Raw genomic sequence first — 15,683 nt, 5'->3', positions numbered from 1 at the left:
TGTCTTATAACAACAAACCGGCTAGTCTCATAATCCAACATTGTAAATTAAATCAGACAGGCTTTTCTCTTCTCTATAAAAAATGAGCAGAACCCTTACTGCCCCAGTTGTGAGTCTCTTAAGTCTTCTTGTGCTTACAAAACCCCTGGGTGACACCATGAGAGTGGCGTACTGCACCACAAGTAATCTGAGGTTCCCAAGGTACATTTCAGGAAAAACCTTTTTGTTTGTCTGAGAATTTTCCAGGCAAACCCACTATGAAAAGAAGTTGTATAAGGACTTTGGACTCTTGAATTTTGTGTTTGAATCAGTTGCCTAGGAGAGAATGATGGAGAGTTGATGAAACACTTAATTGATATCCTTTGTACATGTAAACACGTATCTACTGAATTAAATTAGTTCTTCAGAGAAACAGCACTGCTATTAGAGCAGAATGAAAACTGTAGCAAAATAATGCCATGAATATTCATATGAATTTTTCAATGAATTCGCTTTAACTCTGTTTTTCCTCTTTGAGTGTTTACTTTCTGCGCCTAACTAATGAATGTTTACTCTCTAGTGGATCAGTGAATTTTAAATGATTTTCAGAAAATATTTAGAAAAAAATTTTTGAATTTATGTTACCGATATTGGCAAAGGCAAGGTGATGATGTTCACTCAAGTACAGAACAGGACTGTTCTTGGCTGTGCTGCTTTGCCTAAGCAGAAGATCTGGATGCCTACTGATTTTAAACAAATTTAACATCAAAAGTGCACAACAAGTAAATGAATGAGGGATGGTAAAATTCTTTACTCATAAATCATACCCTTGCATATCTTTTCTTCACAGAAAAAGGCAGCAAATTAATTACTACATTTGTATTTATTCTGCCAGTTTTATCATCGAACAAGCTGTGTATTTTCAGAGAGAAGAGAGAATTTCCATTTGTTATTTGGATTTCTTACTGACAATGAGGTATTTATTTGTCACAAAGGGTCAGGTAGGATTACTGCATTGAATGGACAGAGAAAAATCTCTCTAGTGCTTATTTAACTTGTAGAGATTATTTTTTTTTTCCCAAAAGAAGTATAAAATTCCTGACAGCCATGTAACATGGGTGCTTTTTGGAAGTAGTTCCAAATTTTCTCAGAGATGAGGGAGATTTGGATTCGTGTTTGGTTTGTCCCACAACAGATGAAACTGTCTGAAAAAGAAACAGAATTGAAACTTCTCAGAGCTTTGATCACAGTTTTAGATCAGGCTTATATCTATCAGGTAAATTCCCTCCCAGTTAGAAAAAGTAAATTCAGTAATGGTTGTAGGTTTGCTATTTATTTCCTTTGAGTAGGCTTTTTTTCCCCTCTCCACTAAATCAAAAGAGTTTGAGGTGTTGTTTTGCTGCTAAGGGCAAAAGACTGGCTATCTTCCAAGTGTCAGTCTTCATGGAGTAATTTATCAGCAGACTGCCAGCTTTTGTGTGGCAGCAGCAGATTACAGAAGAACACAAGGGAATCAGAGAGTAAAGCAAAAGTAAGGCTTGTACAAATTTCAGTTCCCATCCCTATCTAGTTTGTAAATGAAGTAAAATATCACATCAATTTATGTTTCAGCCACAAGAATGTATTGTAAGATGGAGAATCCTAAAAAACACATTATAGCAAAGTATTTGTAAAGTAACATTTGAAAATTGCAAATATGATTGTAAAAAAAAGAAAGAAATAATTGCAAGAAAGAAAAGCCAGGACAATTGGTAGAAGAATGGAATCTCTTTCTATTCTTTTGAAGTCATGTCTCAATTTGTTTTGGACACTGTACAAGAATATCTTTGTGCTTTAAATTACCCTTAATACAGAAGTAAAGATTTTTAAAAATATTTTATGCATTAGTAATAAATCAATTTTAAATAATTTGGCTTAATTTTTCTAAAATTACGAGGGAGTTTGCTCTTAATCTGAGACAGTGCTTCATGTGCTGCACTATTTGCAATATATTGAGGAGAAGTTTGTGGGATACCCACTTCAGTCTGGGAGAACAACTAGGCTGCTGTTGGCTTCACAGTGACAATTGTTCCCATTTTCTCCCTGCCAGTAAGGAGTATGTGACAGCAACGTACAAAACCCAATATATCACCAGAAAGGCAAAAACCTGGACAGCAGCAAATGGTATCTGTTTCTCAGATATCTTTTCCCCTTCACTATGACTGTTCTGCATCTGCTTTCTCTGTGGATCAGGGTTCTTTCCTACAATGGGATGTATGACACTCCAGATAAATGCTATCCGCTGCGTGTTGCATTTTCAGTTCTGTACAGGTGAGAGAGACAATACTAGTTGAATTTGCAGTTGGTATTTATTCTTTTATTTCACTGCAGAAAAATGTGCAGCACTGAAGGTGGAGGAATGGAAACCCGCTCCAGAATGTTGGAGAGATTTCTCATTACCTGCCCTAAGGCATTTCAGGCATTTTATTTTTTAACTGCCGTAAACTGACAATATAGAAGAAGAATCACAACGCAATATAAAACTAGTGGGAAAATGATGCAAGAAATGAAATGATCCATATCAAATATGGAAACACACGTATCAAGGCAGAACTACATATATAGGCTAAATGTCTGCACATGTAATTCTCAAAACAACTGAAATTAGAGGCAGCAACAACAAAACAAAGAACAGTTTATGATCAACAATCCAATCTATCTTTAATTACAATTAGCTGTTTTAATATAGTGAAGAATTAAGTAGCACTATTCCCTAGGTCAGAAGTTAAAGATTAATAAAACACAATTAAAATGCATCACTCTTGTTAATGTCTTGGAGTATCTATGAAATCTAGAAGAAAAAAGTGGGCAATATTCTCTGTATAAAAACTAGTAATACCTACTGTGCTGTATTCTTTATGGACAGGAAACAAATTTGGAATTTGCAGAGAAATTAAAGGCTGAAACTCTTTTTATGGAGCAAAGTTAATGATAGTACTTCATCCACATTTTTTATCCCGTATGTTACCAATGTATAGTGACATAAAACCCAGGATAGACTGGTAAACTATGTGCTGCTTTAGAAAGTGGAGTTTAAATGATTTGACCTTCAACTTTATGAATTGATTTTTGTCTGTTTCAGCTTCAAGGAGTTTGATGACATAATTCAAAAAAAGATCTCTATATCTGAACTGAATACCAATTAACTAAAGTAATTTGGTAAGAATTAAAGGCTTTAGAACTTTCTGTTTCAGCAGCTGTTATACATTTGGGATTTTGGACAAACAGAATAGTCTGAAAATTACTCAGAAACAAATTTATTTGCTGTGTGTTTGGAACTATACTAAGATTCGTAAAGAAAAGGTTTCTACATCATTAAAGAAAGAAATAATACAGTTGTGGACTCATTTAAAAAAATGAGTATTTTTATTGTCCCTAAACAAACTTATTAACATTTTTTAAACAATGCTAAAATAACTTAGGAAGTTAAGGCACTTATTTGAAAATAGACTTTCAAAAGGTGATGTGTATCTATCCTATTATCTGAAATGTTTCTGTTCCTTGGAATGCGTCCTATTTTGGCAAAGAAATTTTGAAACATTGGCAGGTATTAAGAATGTAGTCACACTTTTTTTTTTTTTTCTCTTTTGTGGCAAACCCTATTTAAGTATTCTCCATACACCTGCTCTTCTGTTCTGTGTTGCATTTTACTACATCTTGATGTGTGAATTAAAGCACTGAAATGTGTTTTAAAAAAATCCTCCATCTGGAAAAAGGAGATAATATAGAAGACACCAAACAGGTTGAGTGCTTCACATAAGTTTCAGTTTTAGAGCAAAGTGATTGCATTAGCAGTTAAAAAATAAATATGTGTTGACAGACAGCTGCAATACTCTTCAAAAGCAAACAGCTCCTGTGAGGGCTTGGCAAACTGCTGTTCTGCATCAAGATAATTAAGGCAAAGTGTTGAGGTTTGGCTGTGGCATATTTTTCCCCCTGTATTTAGAATTACAGGAAAACAAAATGCTAACTTGAAGCTTTCTATTTAACTCTTCTTGTTTAATTTACAGGAATTCCCAGATTCTCTAAAAGAACAGATTTATCTGAAAGAATGGCATGTGTACAATACATTGATACAAACAATTCCAACCTACATTGCATTATTTCAAGATTTGAGGGTACTGGAGTTGTCAAAAAATCAAATCAGTCATCTCCCAGTGGAAATTGGTAAGTTGGTTAAGGTATTCAGTTATTTATACATGTGTCCTTTAACTATATCACAAGGAAATGAGCATATGTGTGTATTCTTACTCATTTACTAATAATTATTTTCTTACTTGTTTCCATTGAACAGTCACCCCTAAATTTTTACAGCTCTCTGGCAGTAATTATACTTGCCAAATTGTATGAAATACCATGTGTGAAGTATGGTTCAACCACAGGAAAATATCTGACACATTTTTGTTATCTGACTATAAGGTTGTTATTTCTCATATTCAAGTACATGGAGAGTTCTTCCTGAGAGTGGGTGGTCTTTTCTGCTCCTTACAGCTTAAAAAAAAAAAAGGAAGTATTACAGAATTGTAAACCTCAGACAAGATCAATTGAAACACAAGATTGTGGTAGAAAGGAATCAAAAATACAAGGTTGTAAAAAAATCATCTTTTAAATTTTATGATTAGTTCAGTAACTATCTCCATTTAATCACAGAACTGTGGAATGGCCTGGATTGTAAAAGAGACTTTAAGAGACTCTCTAATCCAACCTCCCTGCCATGGGCAGGGATGCCTCTCAACTAGATCACGCTATTCAAGGCTCTATCCAACCTGGCCTTGAACGTCTCCAAGGGAGGAGCATCCACAACGCCTCTGGGCAATTTATTCCAAAGTCTTGCTGCCCCTGTACTGAAGAATTTCTTCCTAAGGTCCAATCTAAATCTGTTCTCCTCCAACTTAAAGCCATTTCCTCTTGTCCTATTAGTGGATGCTCTTGTAAAAAGTCCCTCCCCAGCCTCCCTGTAGGTTCCCTTCAGGTATTGGAAGGCAGTTATTAAGTCCCCCCAGTCTTCTCTTTTCCAGACTGAACATACCCAGCTTCCGCAGCCTATGCTCGTAGGAGAGGTTCTCCAGCCCTTGGATCATCTTTAAACAGAAAATATCCTAGTAACATTAAGATATATTTTATAGTTTCAACCTGAAAGCTAAATACACTAACAAATCATAAACAAGACACAAACAGGAGGTAATAGACATAAAATAAACATCAATTGTTTTGTCAGCACTTTGATCATGGGACTCAGGTGTGTCAGGAAGTCTAATGGACAGACACCTTCTACTGGTTTGTGCGGAAAAAAGGGAAACGTAGTTCCTTTTCAGTGGCTACTCTAAACCTTCAAGCATAAGATTTTAAGGGGTTGCTGCTTAAGAATTGAGATGGATAAAGGCTAAGGAAGTTTTTACTTTCTTCTTGTAGTGTTGTACATCGCTAATGAAAATGATCCCCTAGAAAATGTGATTATGGATGCTAATAAAGTCTGTTTACAGAACAAAGACACAAACCTAGATCATTCTAGCATAACCAGTTCTCTGTAGAGGTAGTGTAGAGGCCGTATCAGACCTTTCTTGGAAAACAAGGAAGAAATTTTCAAATGCTTCTGATCAGTGACCACTGTTCTTTCAAGTGCATTTAAATGATGTGCTTTCTGCTCGTCAGTAGTTTTCATGTTTTTCCTATTTATTCACTTTCCCTCCAATATGCTCATCCCTCTAGCTTATACTCAAGGTGTTGCTTTCTTCCTTTCAATGTTTTTGTTACCTCTTTTTAATTTAAGTGTTTAACTGGAAGTGCTAGTGAATATTAGAAAACTCTGTGCTCTAGGTCCTGCCTCAGACACAACATCATAGCACTCATCATCCTTTCCACAGTCAACTTTTGTCCAGATTTTTTGTTTCCAAGACTCATTAACATGACTGTACTAAACAATCATAAACATAGATTTGAACCTTTCTATTTGGGACACTGCATAATCAAATTAATAAATTTGATTAACCGTAAATGCTGTTTATACCATAATTCTACATCATAGTAGACATAAATTCACTAATTTAAAGAGAAATATTAAATAAAAACCCACCCCAGGACTGCAGTGCTGAACTGTTTAGCACTTTTTTGCCAAAACTATTGCAGGGATTTCCAGTCTTAGTGAATCTCTTGCGTTGGCAGACCACCTATTAATAATTCAACGGAGCTGCCCTTGTTATTATGGTATAAATTACAGAGAAGTTTTTATCTCAATTTATACAATACTGTCTTTATTGGCTATGCTTTTATTTCACATACTACACGTGCATACAGACATAGACACTAATACGTATTGGAAATATTAATTATCTTTGTAAGACATTATTATGAAATGTCTTGCATATTTTAAAGTTTTTAGATGCTGCTTCACAATGAAAACTTTCATATGCTAGTCATTTAGCTGCTAAATTATCAAAGGGTATGTAATTGATGTGGGTATGGTGTGGGACATCTTCTAAAGAAGGAGTGAGGACTGGATACTAAATCAGAAGGTAAGGTATCTGGAAAGGTTAAGTGCTAAGATATTCATAATTTTCTCTCTGTTTATAAAACAACAGCAAGTAGGTAAATATCACAGCTAAAACATACTTGAGAGTAGTGACAGGTGGTTGAAATTGGCAGTGACATGCATGCTGTTGAATCTTTAATCTTCAGACAGAATTGAAGCCATATTTAGACCAACAAATCATCCAACAGAAGCTAAACTGGTGAGCCATGTTTGGACAATGTTTGATTCTCACAAGAGGTCTTCAAAGGTGTCAGAGAACAGGAGATGATAAGAATATTTTCAGTGAAAAAAAAGATTGCTGCAGTAGCAGTCTCTTGACTAAAATGTCTGCAGAAACTGAAGCTTATGGGATTATCTTACGTGATTTAGAAGGGAATGCTCCACTCTGGATCAGAGAGAAGAAAGTTTGGAATCTCATCATGGAGATTTCAAATCATTCACTTACCTGTAATCGCCTGTACAGCTAAACAGATCAAACTGGATCAGAAGACAGATGAGAACAGTTTTGATTCTTTTTGTGGAATTGCAAATATTTTCATGGCAAGCAAGTAAACAAAAATGGAGAAAACTACAAAATGAGATTGTTGTCTGTCTCAAGATTGTTCTGGTTTTCCCGGGAATATTAGAAAAAATAATGAGCAAGGTAGGGGATTTTCTTTGGCAATGGTTTCTGGATGAGTTTGCAGTTCTAGCTCTGACTGCATGGCTGCAGTGAAGTTGCTGTAGTGCTAGTACGTCAGTGCTTGCTATAACTAAAAAGATCTGAGAGAATATATTCTTATATTCAATTAGGAAGCAGTGAACTGCACTTTCCTGTGATCCCAAAGCTTTTGCACTGGGATAAGGATTTCTTGTCCCACAAATTATTAATTAAATATCTCAAAGAGCTGTTAGTAAAATCCTTGTACCTTAATATGATTTCTCACATTTTTACCGTACCAAATATTTAAGAGGAAAAGTAACTGTGTTTTTGAGACATATTTTAATGAGAAATCACAGGGATTTTTTGGGCTCCTCCCTCACAGTATAAAATTTCATTTGTGCATATCATTAGTCCAATTTCCTAGAACTCAGAGGGGAAAACTCTAAGTAATACAGTTTTAAATAACTTCTAGATATCTAAAATAGCTTTTTCTATTAATAAGATTCCCACAGTGCTGATGTGTGAGTTTCCAAGAAGAAAACACATATTCTCTGTTTAAAATGCAGTCTAGTTCTGATGAATTGCAGACTCATCTCTTACCCTTGCCATTTATTCATTATTGAATATTACCTGTCCAACAGCTCTGTCTTGTATAAAGCTGAGGAAAATTTTTTTTGTACTTCACATTTGAAGGGGCAGTATTAAACACTTCCATTGGAAGTTGACTATTTTTAGGAGGATGGCAGTTGCTTCAGGTTAACATCTCAAATGATGGCTAGCACCTACTGGAACACCTGGTAAGCTCCTCAAAATTTAACCCTTGATTAGTGCATCACAGAAACACAAAACTGTATTTTTTATTGGACCAACTGGAGAGAAGATAATTTTTATTCATCTACTTAAGCTGTTTATGAGAGGCAGATCTTGCTTGACTAATCTGATCTCCTTCTATGACAAGGTGATCTGCTTGGTGGATGAGGAAAAGGCTGTGGTTGCTGTCTACTTGGATTTTAGTAAAGCCCTTGACACCATTTCCCACAGCATTCTCCTGGAGAAGCTGGCTGGTCATCACTTGGATGGATGTATTCTTCTCTGAGTAAAAAACTGGCTGGATAGACAGGCCCAAAGCATAGTGGTGAATGGAGTTAAGTCTAGTGGGTGGCTGGTCACAAGTGGTGTCCCCAGGGCTCAGTACTGGGGCCAGTTCTGTTTAATATCTTTATCAATGACCTGGACTAGGGGATCGAGCATACCCTCAGTAAGTTTGCAGATGACACAAAGCTGTGCAGGAGTGTTGATATGCTGGAGGGCAGGGGTGATCTACAGAGGGATCTGGACAGGCTAGATCAATGGGCCAAGGCCAATTGTATGCGGTTCAACAAGGCCAAGTGCCGGATCCTGCACGTGGGTCTCAGCAAACCCAGGCAGCACCAGAGGCTTGGGAAAGAGCAGCTTGAAAGCTGGCCAGCAGAAAAGGACTTGGAGTGTTGGTTTACAGCCGGCTGAACATGAGCCAGCAGTGTGCCCAGGTGGCCAAGGAGGCCAACGGCATCCTGGCCTGTATCAGGAATGCTGGGGCCAGCAGGACCAGGGCACTGATCGTGCCCCTGGCCTCAGCATTGTTGAGACTTCACCTTGAGCCCTGTGTTCACTTTTGGGCCTCTCACTAGAGGAATGACACTGAGGTTCTGGAGCATGTCCAGAGAAGAGCAACAAAGCTGGTGAGGATTCTCAAGAACAAGTCTTATAAGGAGCAGCTTATAACTGGGGAGCGGTCTGGGATTGTTTAGCCTGGAGAAAAGGAGTCTAAGGGGAAACATTGTTCTCTACAACTACCTGAAAGGAGGGTGTAACAAGGTGGAGATTGGTCTCTTCTTGCAAGTAACAAGCTATGAGACAAGACGAAAAGGCATCAAGTTGTGCCAGGGGAGGTTTAGATGGAATATTAGGAAAAACTTCTTTACTTTGTTGTGCAAAAGGATGTCAGGACATCTTCATGTCTCACTTGCGTGGATGCTTTGAGCAGACGTGAAAAATAAAAAAATAGCATGTTAACTAATACGTGTAAGCTTGAATATTGATATCTCTTTTCAGATAAGTCAAAGGCAGTGTCACTAACTCAGCAGAGAGAACTGGAAATAAGAGACTTTCTTGACTTGGCCCATAGGAAGCTGCGATCAGATCATTGCAGATCAATATCAAATTTGCTTTGCATTTTGCTCCAGTTTATACAAGTGTATCTACATTTACATTGAGTAGAATCCTTAGACAATAAAGGTAATCTCATCTGTATTTTGCCTCTGACATCTTGGTAGAGCATCAAAGTAGACTTGTCTAAACACTGAAGTTGCATTATTATTACTGTGCTGCATTGCCCATCAGAAATTATAGAGTTTAATTACTGATTTTTTTTTTAAATTATGAATTAAAAATTTTAACTGAGAATAAGCACTATCTTAGGTATTACAGCTCCCACTTAAAAATAAAATATTCATAATTGTGAAACTGCCAGGGAAACCATGGATTTCATTACTGTTTTTACTGCCTCTCCTTGGAAAACACGGAGATGTTAGCAGTTTATCTCCCTAATTTGCATTTTTTTTATAGAACTGAAAATTCAGCACCATTACACATAGTTAAAAACAGTATTGTAACAATGATTTTATTTTTGCTACTTCTAATTGGGAAGTTATGCTTGAGTATTTGAATGTATAAGTGACAGCTGTGGTGTTAAAATCCTGCTCTACATTCGTGCAGCTATGAAGTGGGTGTCACCCTCTTAAAGCTGTCCCAAGGGCTGTACTGAATGCTCATTAAGCCTGGTGGTTGCTGGTCGCCATACTTGAAGAGAGTGGAGAACTTTTTCACTAGGAATGTATAAATAAACCCCTAAATGCAAATTACAGGGTAGTGAAAGTCGTTTAAACTGCCTTACCACCCGCCCCAACCCTCCAGACTCCCAGCAGTGCAATAAAACTGTATGAGAATGGCTAGGATCTTACTTGACAATCCTTACAGCATTTGAAAGTTACTTAGGGATTCAGTTTTGCACTCCATCAGCCAAGATACCTGGATTTGAGAATCCTGAATTGTCATGAGTGTCATCTCATAGTTGTGTATTAGTGCTTATTCGCTGACAGAAATAACCCAGCAGCCTTCTTTAAAAGGTCTAGGGGAAAAGGAGAGTGACAGTCTCACTCCTTTTGTCTGAGAAAGGAAGAGATCTCAGGCAACTCATATAGGTTAATTCTATCCCTTTGAAGATTTTTGCTTTTAAGAATTCTGAACAGTTTTTTTTAAACTAGTAATTAGAGATATGGAGATGAATGGAAACTAGGTTGAAATAAAAAATTTATCAAGGAAAAGCAAGTAGTGCACAACTCATTTCATTTCTGTCTTTCTTCTGAGAGGATGATTGAGCATCAAGTAGTAGTTCTAGTCTATCAGGCATCCTATAAGGTATTTGATACAGTTAATTATAGAAAATGAATATTTGAATCTAAGAAAATGCACTTGGATGTAACCGTTGAAAAAATTATCAAAAAAGACTTAGAAAGCAGAGGCAAGAACACACTTATTTAGAAAGAGAAACCATTAGTCAGGAGGAAGATAATTTTGCAGAGTTTCTCAGGGATCAGTCTTCTGTTTATTTTGTAACTATTTTGAGGAACTGGGCTACTGTAATTTTCTGCTCACACAGCTTGGGTGTTATTGTCACTGCACAATCAACAGAAAATATGAAAAGCTGGCTAAGGAGGTGTGCTTCCAAAAAAGTAGATTAAAGTCATGATTCCACAGTTCAAGATCGTGTACGCAGGAATTAGTAACTTGTGCATAACGAGTTCATTAAAGAAATGAAATTCCTAATCTAACATTCACAGAAGGATAATCCAGTATGATACATACATAAAGTTGTGATCACCCAGATTCAAGAAAATTTATTTCAGATGGGAACAGGTGCAAAAGAGTCTATTAGGACTATTCAAGGAAGGGAATTTTTATTTTGTAAGGGGAGATTAGAAGAATTGTCTTATTCAGGCTAGAAAAATAAATTCTGATATTTCTGCTACCAGTGAAAACGTCAGGAAAGAAAAGAGCTATATAAAGACAAAATTGGCAAAGGAACTAATGGTTATAAAACTATGACTAAATTCAGACTGGTGGTCTGAAGACCATTCCAAGTCACGGAAGGATGAAACCCTCACTATGTTTTTCCATAAGAGCAAAAAAAAAGTAAAGAAACAAACTACTTTTAAGATAGAATATGATCAATCAAACAACGGGATTAGGTGAAGTGGTGGTGTAAGGGTTTTATCCGGGAGGGTCTGGTGAGTCTTATGTATGTCTTACGGTTTTAAAGGGAGGGTGAATGCTTGACTACTGCTCAGCTGTCAGGTCGCATAGCTTAATACACTGGAGAGCCCAGAGGTGGAAAAACAGCCATTACGGAGAATTGCAAGAACTTCCTCCCCACAGATGGATCTTGGTAAATTGCAGCCCACTCATTTATGTTGTCCTGAGTTTGTTATCAGAATTAAATTCAGTTATAAGACTGAATTTCTCAGTAATTTTCATTATTTTAGCCACAGAAACTACTGGCAAATGACTGTAGATTTTGTAGTATCCTTATGTCACATTAGAAAGAGACTATATATGACAAGAAAAAATGCAATGTATCTTCTACTTGCTTGCTTTCTCTTACCTGTGAGCTGGGACAAACCATACTGTGAATATTGGCATATGTCTTAGAAGCTATGAAAGGACAAAAAAACTTGAAAAGCCATGGTTTCATAAAGCAGGGATGTCAGCAAGGTAAGCTGTGCTTGTCTCCATCACCCTGCCCAGAAAGGCAGTTAATTTTTTGTGATTTTCTTTTGCAAGCAGTTCTGCACCATGCCTCCTAGTTGTGCCTTGGAGATGCATCATCTGAGGGTGACCAGGATGATGATGACTCTAGATACCTTGTCTACACTAGTGCCACAACTGCTAATGCAACTGAAGCAGAAAATTTCAGTGCCTGAAAAGCTGGCAAATGCATCTGTTGTGAGTTAACACTCATAAGCAGCAAAGCCTCACACAGCTTTTTCAGCTCCCCATAGCTGACTTTTCAGCCTCCCACAACAGGCTGGGGAGAGAATTGGAAGGGCAAAAATGAGAAAACTCATCCATCAGGACGAGATGACAGTTTAATAAGTCAAGAAAAACAAACAAGCAAGCAAACAAACAAGTGATGCAAAAGCAATCACTCACTACCAGCTAAGCAATGCCCAGCTAGACCCTGAGCAACAGCCACTTTGGAAAACTCCCCCTCTGTTCCTCCGTGCCTCCAGCTTTTACTGCTGAATATTATGTTATACACTATAGAATATCCCTTTAAGTCAATTCGGGACCAGTGTCTCAGTCCACCGCGTGCTCCCCTCAGCCCCTTGCCCACCCCTAGATGACTCACTGTGGCAGCAGAGTGAGGAGCAAGAGACTGTCTTCATGCTGTGCAGGCGTTGTTCAGCAACAGCTGACATTGGTGTGTTATCACCACTCTTTGGTCACAAAGCTGAAACAGAGCAACATACAGGATGCTAGGAAGAAAATTAACTCCATTCTAGATAGACCCAAGTACAATATCCTACTGCTAAAAGACAAGACAAAACATTTCAGTGCTAATGAGTAAGTAGTTCCTTTTTCATTCCAATGAGATTTTCTCTTCTTCACTGCGGGATTAGCTGGATGAAGAATTAATTTACAGTTTTGTGATTCTCTATTTTATTTTAAGCCAATTCTGATTCAGCGATTATTTTTGTTACAGTGTGGTGGTAAGTTGATGTTTATGTCACTTAACATGTGTTGTAACACCCCCATTCATCTACACCATGATACTAAACCTGATGAAACTTTGTTGTGGGTAGGCTAAACTTTTAGTACTTTTAGATGCTTAAAAATCTGGGAATAAGGCAGTTCACACATTTACGCTATTAAGTTGCTTCTATTACTCTCTTTAATCACACCAATGACCCTTGTGGGACAGTAATGTACTGCCAAAACAATTCCTGTTGTAGTCTTAGGGAAATTTTTGCTTCTGCTAATTTAACCAAAATAACACTTCAGTGCAAAGAGGAAAGACAAGCTTACCTTCCCAAAAGGACAGCTGAATTCTGAAATACCACCTCAGTTTCTGTTTCTGGCAGAACTAAAACCAGAAGTTGCATGGAAGTGTCTTTTTTTTTTTTTTTCATTGTTGCAACATGTGTAATGGAGTTATTACCATATATGGCTTATCTGCCGCCTATGAGAAAGATTTGGACTGTCCAGCCATTGCTTGAAGACAGTGGTGCATCCAAGGGAGGCTTGGGGATTTATGTAAAATATTGTGTGAATTTGTGGCTGCTGGTATTGGTGATCAAACTGTGTGCCTCTGCCTTTGTCAACAGCAATTTCTCAGGGAAAAAATGTGATTTTTTTTTTAATTAAAAGAAATTATTAGTGTACAGCACAATTCCATTGACATGTACAATGTGAATTAATCTCAGATATATTATTAACATTAGTGGAAGTGTTCTGCTGTATCCACGGAGGAAGATTCTGCGTTAGGGAATTTCCATGGGTCTTTCATTTAGCTACGTTTCTTCTCTGTCCTTTTCCATGAAAGGACCATCTGACCTCTGGGAAGGATTTCCACACATTGCAAAAGGTGAACAGCTCTAAAATAAGCATTAGTGCCTTAAGGATAAGCTCTGTCCTATGAAGAAGATCTCAGAGAGTTCCAGTTGTTCAGCCTGGAGAAGAGAAAGCTCCAGGGAGACCCTATTGCATATTTCAATTTATGAAACAGGCTTATGAGAAAGAAGGCAAAAGACTTTTTACCAAGGCCTGACTTTTTACCAGGGGTAATGATTTTAAACTGAAAGAAGGCAGAATGAGATGAGACGTAAGGAAGAAGTTTTTTATGATGAGGACAATGATACACTGGAACAGATTTCCCAGAGATATATTCAAAGTCATGTTGGATGGAGCTGAGTTCTGAAGGTCCCTTCTGGAGTTCTGAAGGTCCCTTCCAACTGAAAACGTTTTGTGATTCTGAGATTACGTGATTCTGTGGTTGTTCATATAATACAACAACACAGCTGTCCATAGAATGTTCTCATTTTGTTATGTATTTATTTAAGGATCTCTTTGCTACCATATCAGCTGTTTAATACATTCAGATTCCTTCCTTCCTTCCTCTTTGACTACGTCACAGTATAATTTACATTTTTTCAGTATAATACATTTTGCATTTTAAAGATGTTTCTAAACGTGTTTTTACTGAAGATCATGTAACGCTATAAATTGAAGAAACAGAAAGTATGATGTGACTAAATGCAGCTTAGAATATAAAAGCCTTAAAATTAAACCAACAAGGATGAAAAATTGCAGTAAAGATAATCACAAAACAAATGCAAGTGTCTGTTATCTTTTATAATCAAAAGTATGCAGTATTAGAAAGCAAAGACAGAATTCTTGATATAGTAAGTTTAGTTGGAGTGATTGTTCCCATTGAACAGGTTCTATAAATAACACTAAGATGCTGTTCAGTTACCAGGCAAGTTTTCTAAAGTGGCCAAGCCAAAAGCCAACTTTTCTAGTTTCAGCCGAATTTAAAATGTGTCTCATCCCTGGTAGAAGTAAGATCTTTGTGAGTATATGCTACCTCCATTCAAACATTCTCCAAACACCATTGCTGATTAAAGGAAGTATGTATGAGTGCAACATGAACTATTGCACCCTCACAATGTTAGTGACCATTGTAGAAAATATTTATTAATCTCTGACTCATCATCACAGTAAGGATTTGTTTGGGTTTTGTTTTTTTTTTGCTAAACTGAGTATGCCTTTTATTTTTACTTTCTCCCTTCATGTGTTCTTAGTTTTTAATTACTGTTTTGTGCACTGATTTTAATTATCTTTCCCTCACAGGCTGCTTAAAAAACCTGAAAGTGCTCAATGTGAGCTTCAATAATTTAAAGTCAGTCCCTCCAGAATTGGGTGATTGTGAGAATCTGGAAAAACTGGATTTGTCTGGAAATATGGAAATAACAGAGCTTCCATTTGAAGTAAGATAAACTATTTTACTTCCATCTTTTTTATTTAGTTTGTAAGATATATCACAGTCTTAAAATCTTTTCTTAAGAGATTAAATCACATTCCCTGCAGCTTTTAGCAATAATGATTTAGTAGTAATATCGCTGAAAATGCCTTAGCAACAGTTAAACTGATTTTGTTAGTGTTTATTCTGGTATATGAAGACGGACATGATCTCAAAGGGGATTTGGCCAGTGATGATACGGAGAAAGCTGCAAATAGCTATTTTCTGTGAAAGTGAAGTGCATCTTGGCAGTCAAATTCATGTAGTAACCTTCATTTGTTCCCAGTGTCTGTTTTCCTTTAAAAAGAGTACGGAGAGTTCTATAAACAACACTGCATGGTGCTACGAGCATAAATACCTGTCTGAAAGGGGTG

At 37.0% G+C, this 15,683-nt stretch overlaps 1 protein-coding gene across 1 annotated transcript in view; it reads left to right on the top strand.

Moving 5' to 3' along the window:
- The window catches only part of LRRC2 (leucine rich repeat containing 2), a 55,703-nt gene that overhangs the window by 14,402 nt on the left and 25,618 nt on the right, over positions 1-15,683 (top strand). The window contains exons 3-4 of the mRNA XM_009878069.1: positions 4,029-4,185; positions 15,141-15,277. Of these exons, the coding sequence (XP_009876371.1) occupies positions 4,029-4,185; positions 15,141-15,277 (294 nt within the window). The remainder of the gene's footprint in view (positions 1-4,028; positions 4,186-15,140; positions 15,278-15,683) is intronic.

The sequence above is a fragment of the Apaloderma vittatum genome, unplaced genomic scaffold (genome assembly GCF_000703405.1).
Source record: "Apaloderma vittatum isolate BGI_N311 unplaced genomic scaffold, ASM70340v1 scaffold11171, whole genome shotgun sequence".
NCBI lineage: Eukaryota > Metazoa > Chordata > Aves > Trogoniformes > Trogonidae > Apaloderma > Apaloderma vittatum.
Note: the sequence above shows the minus strand (reverse complement) of the source record. Positions and strands in the feature narration are given on the sequence as shown.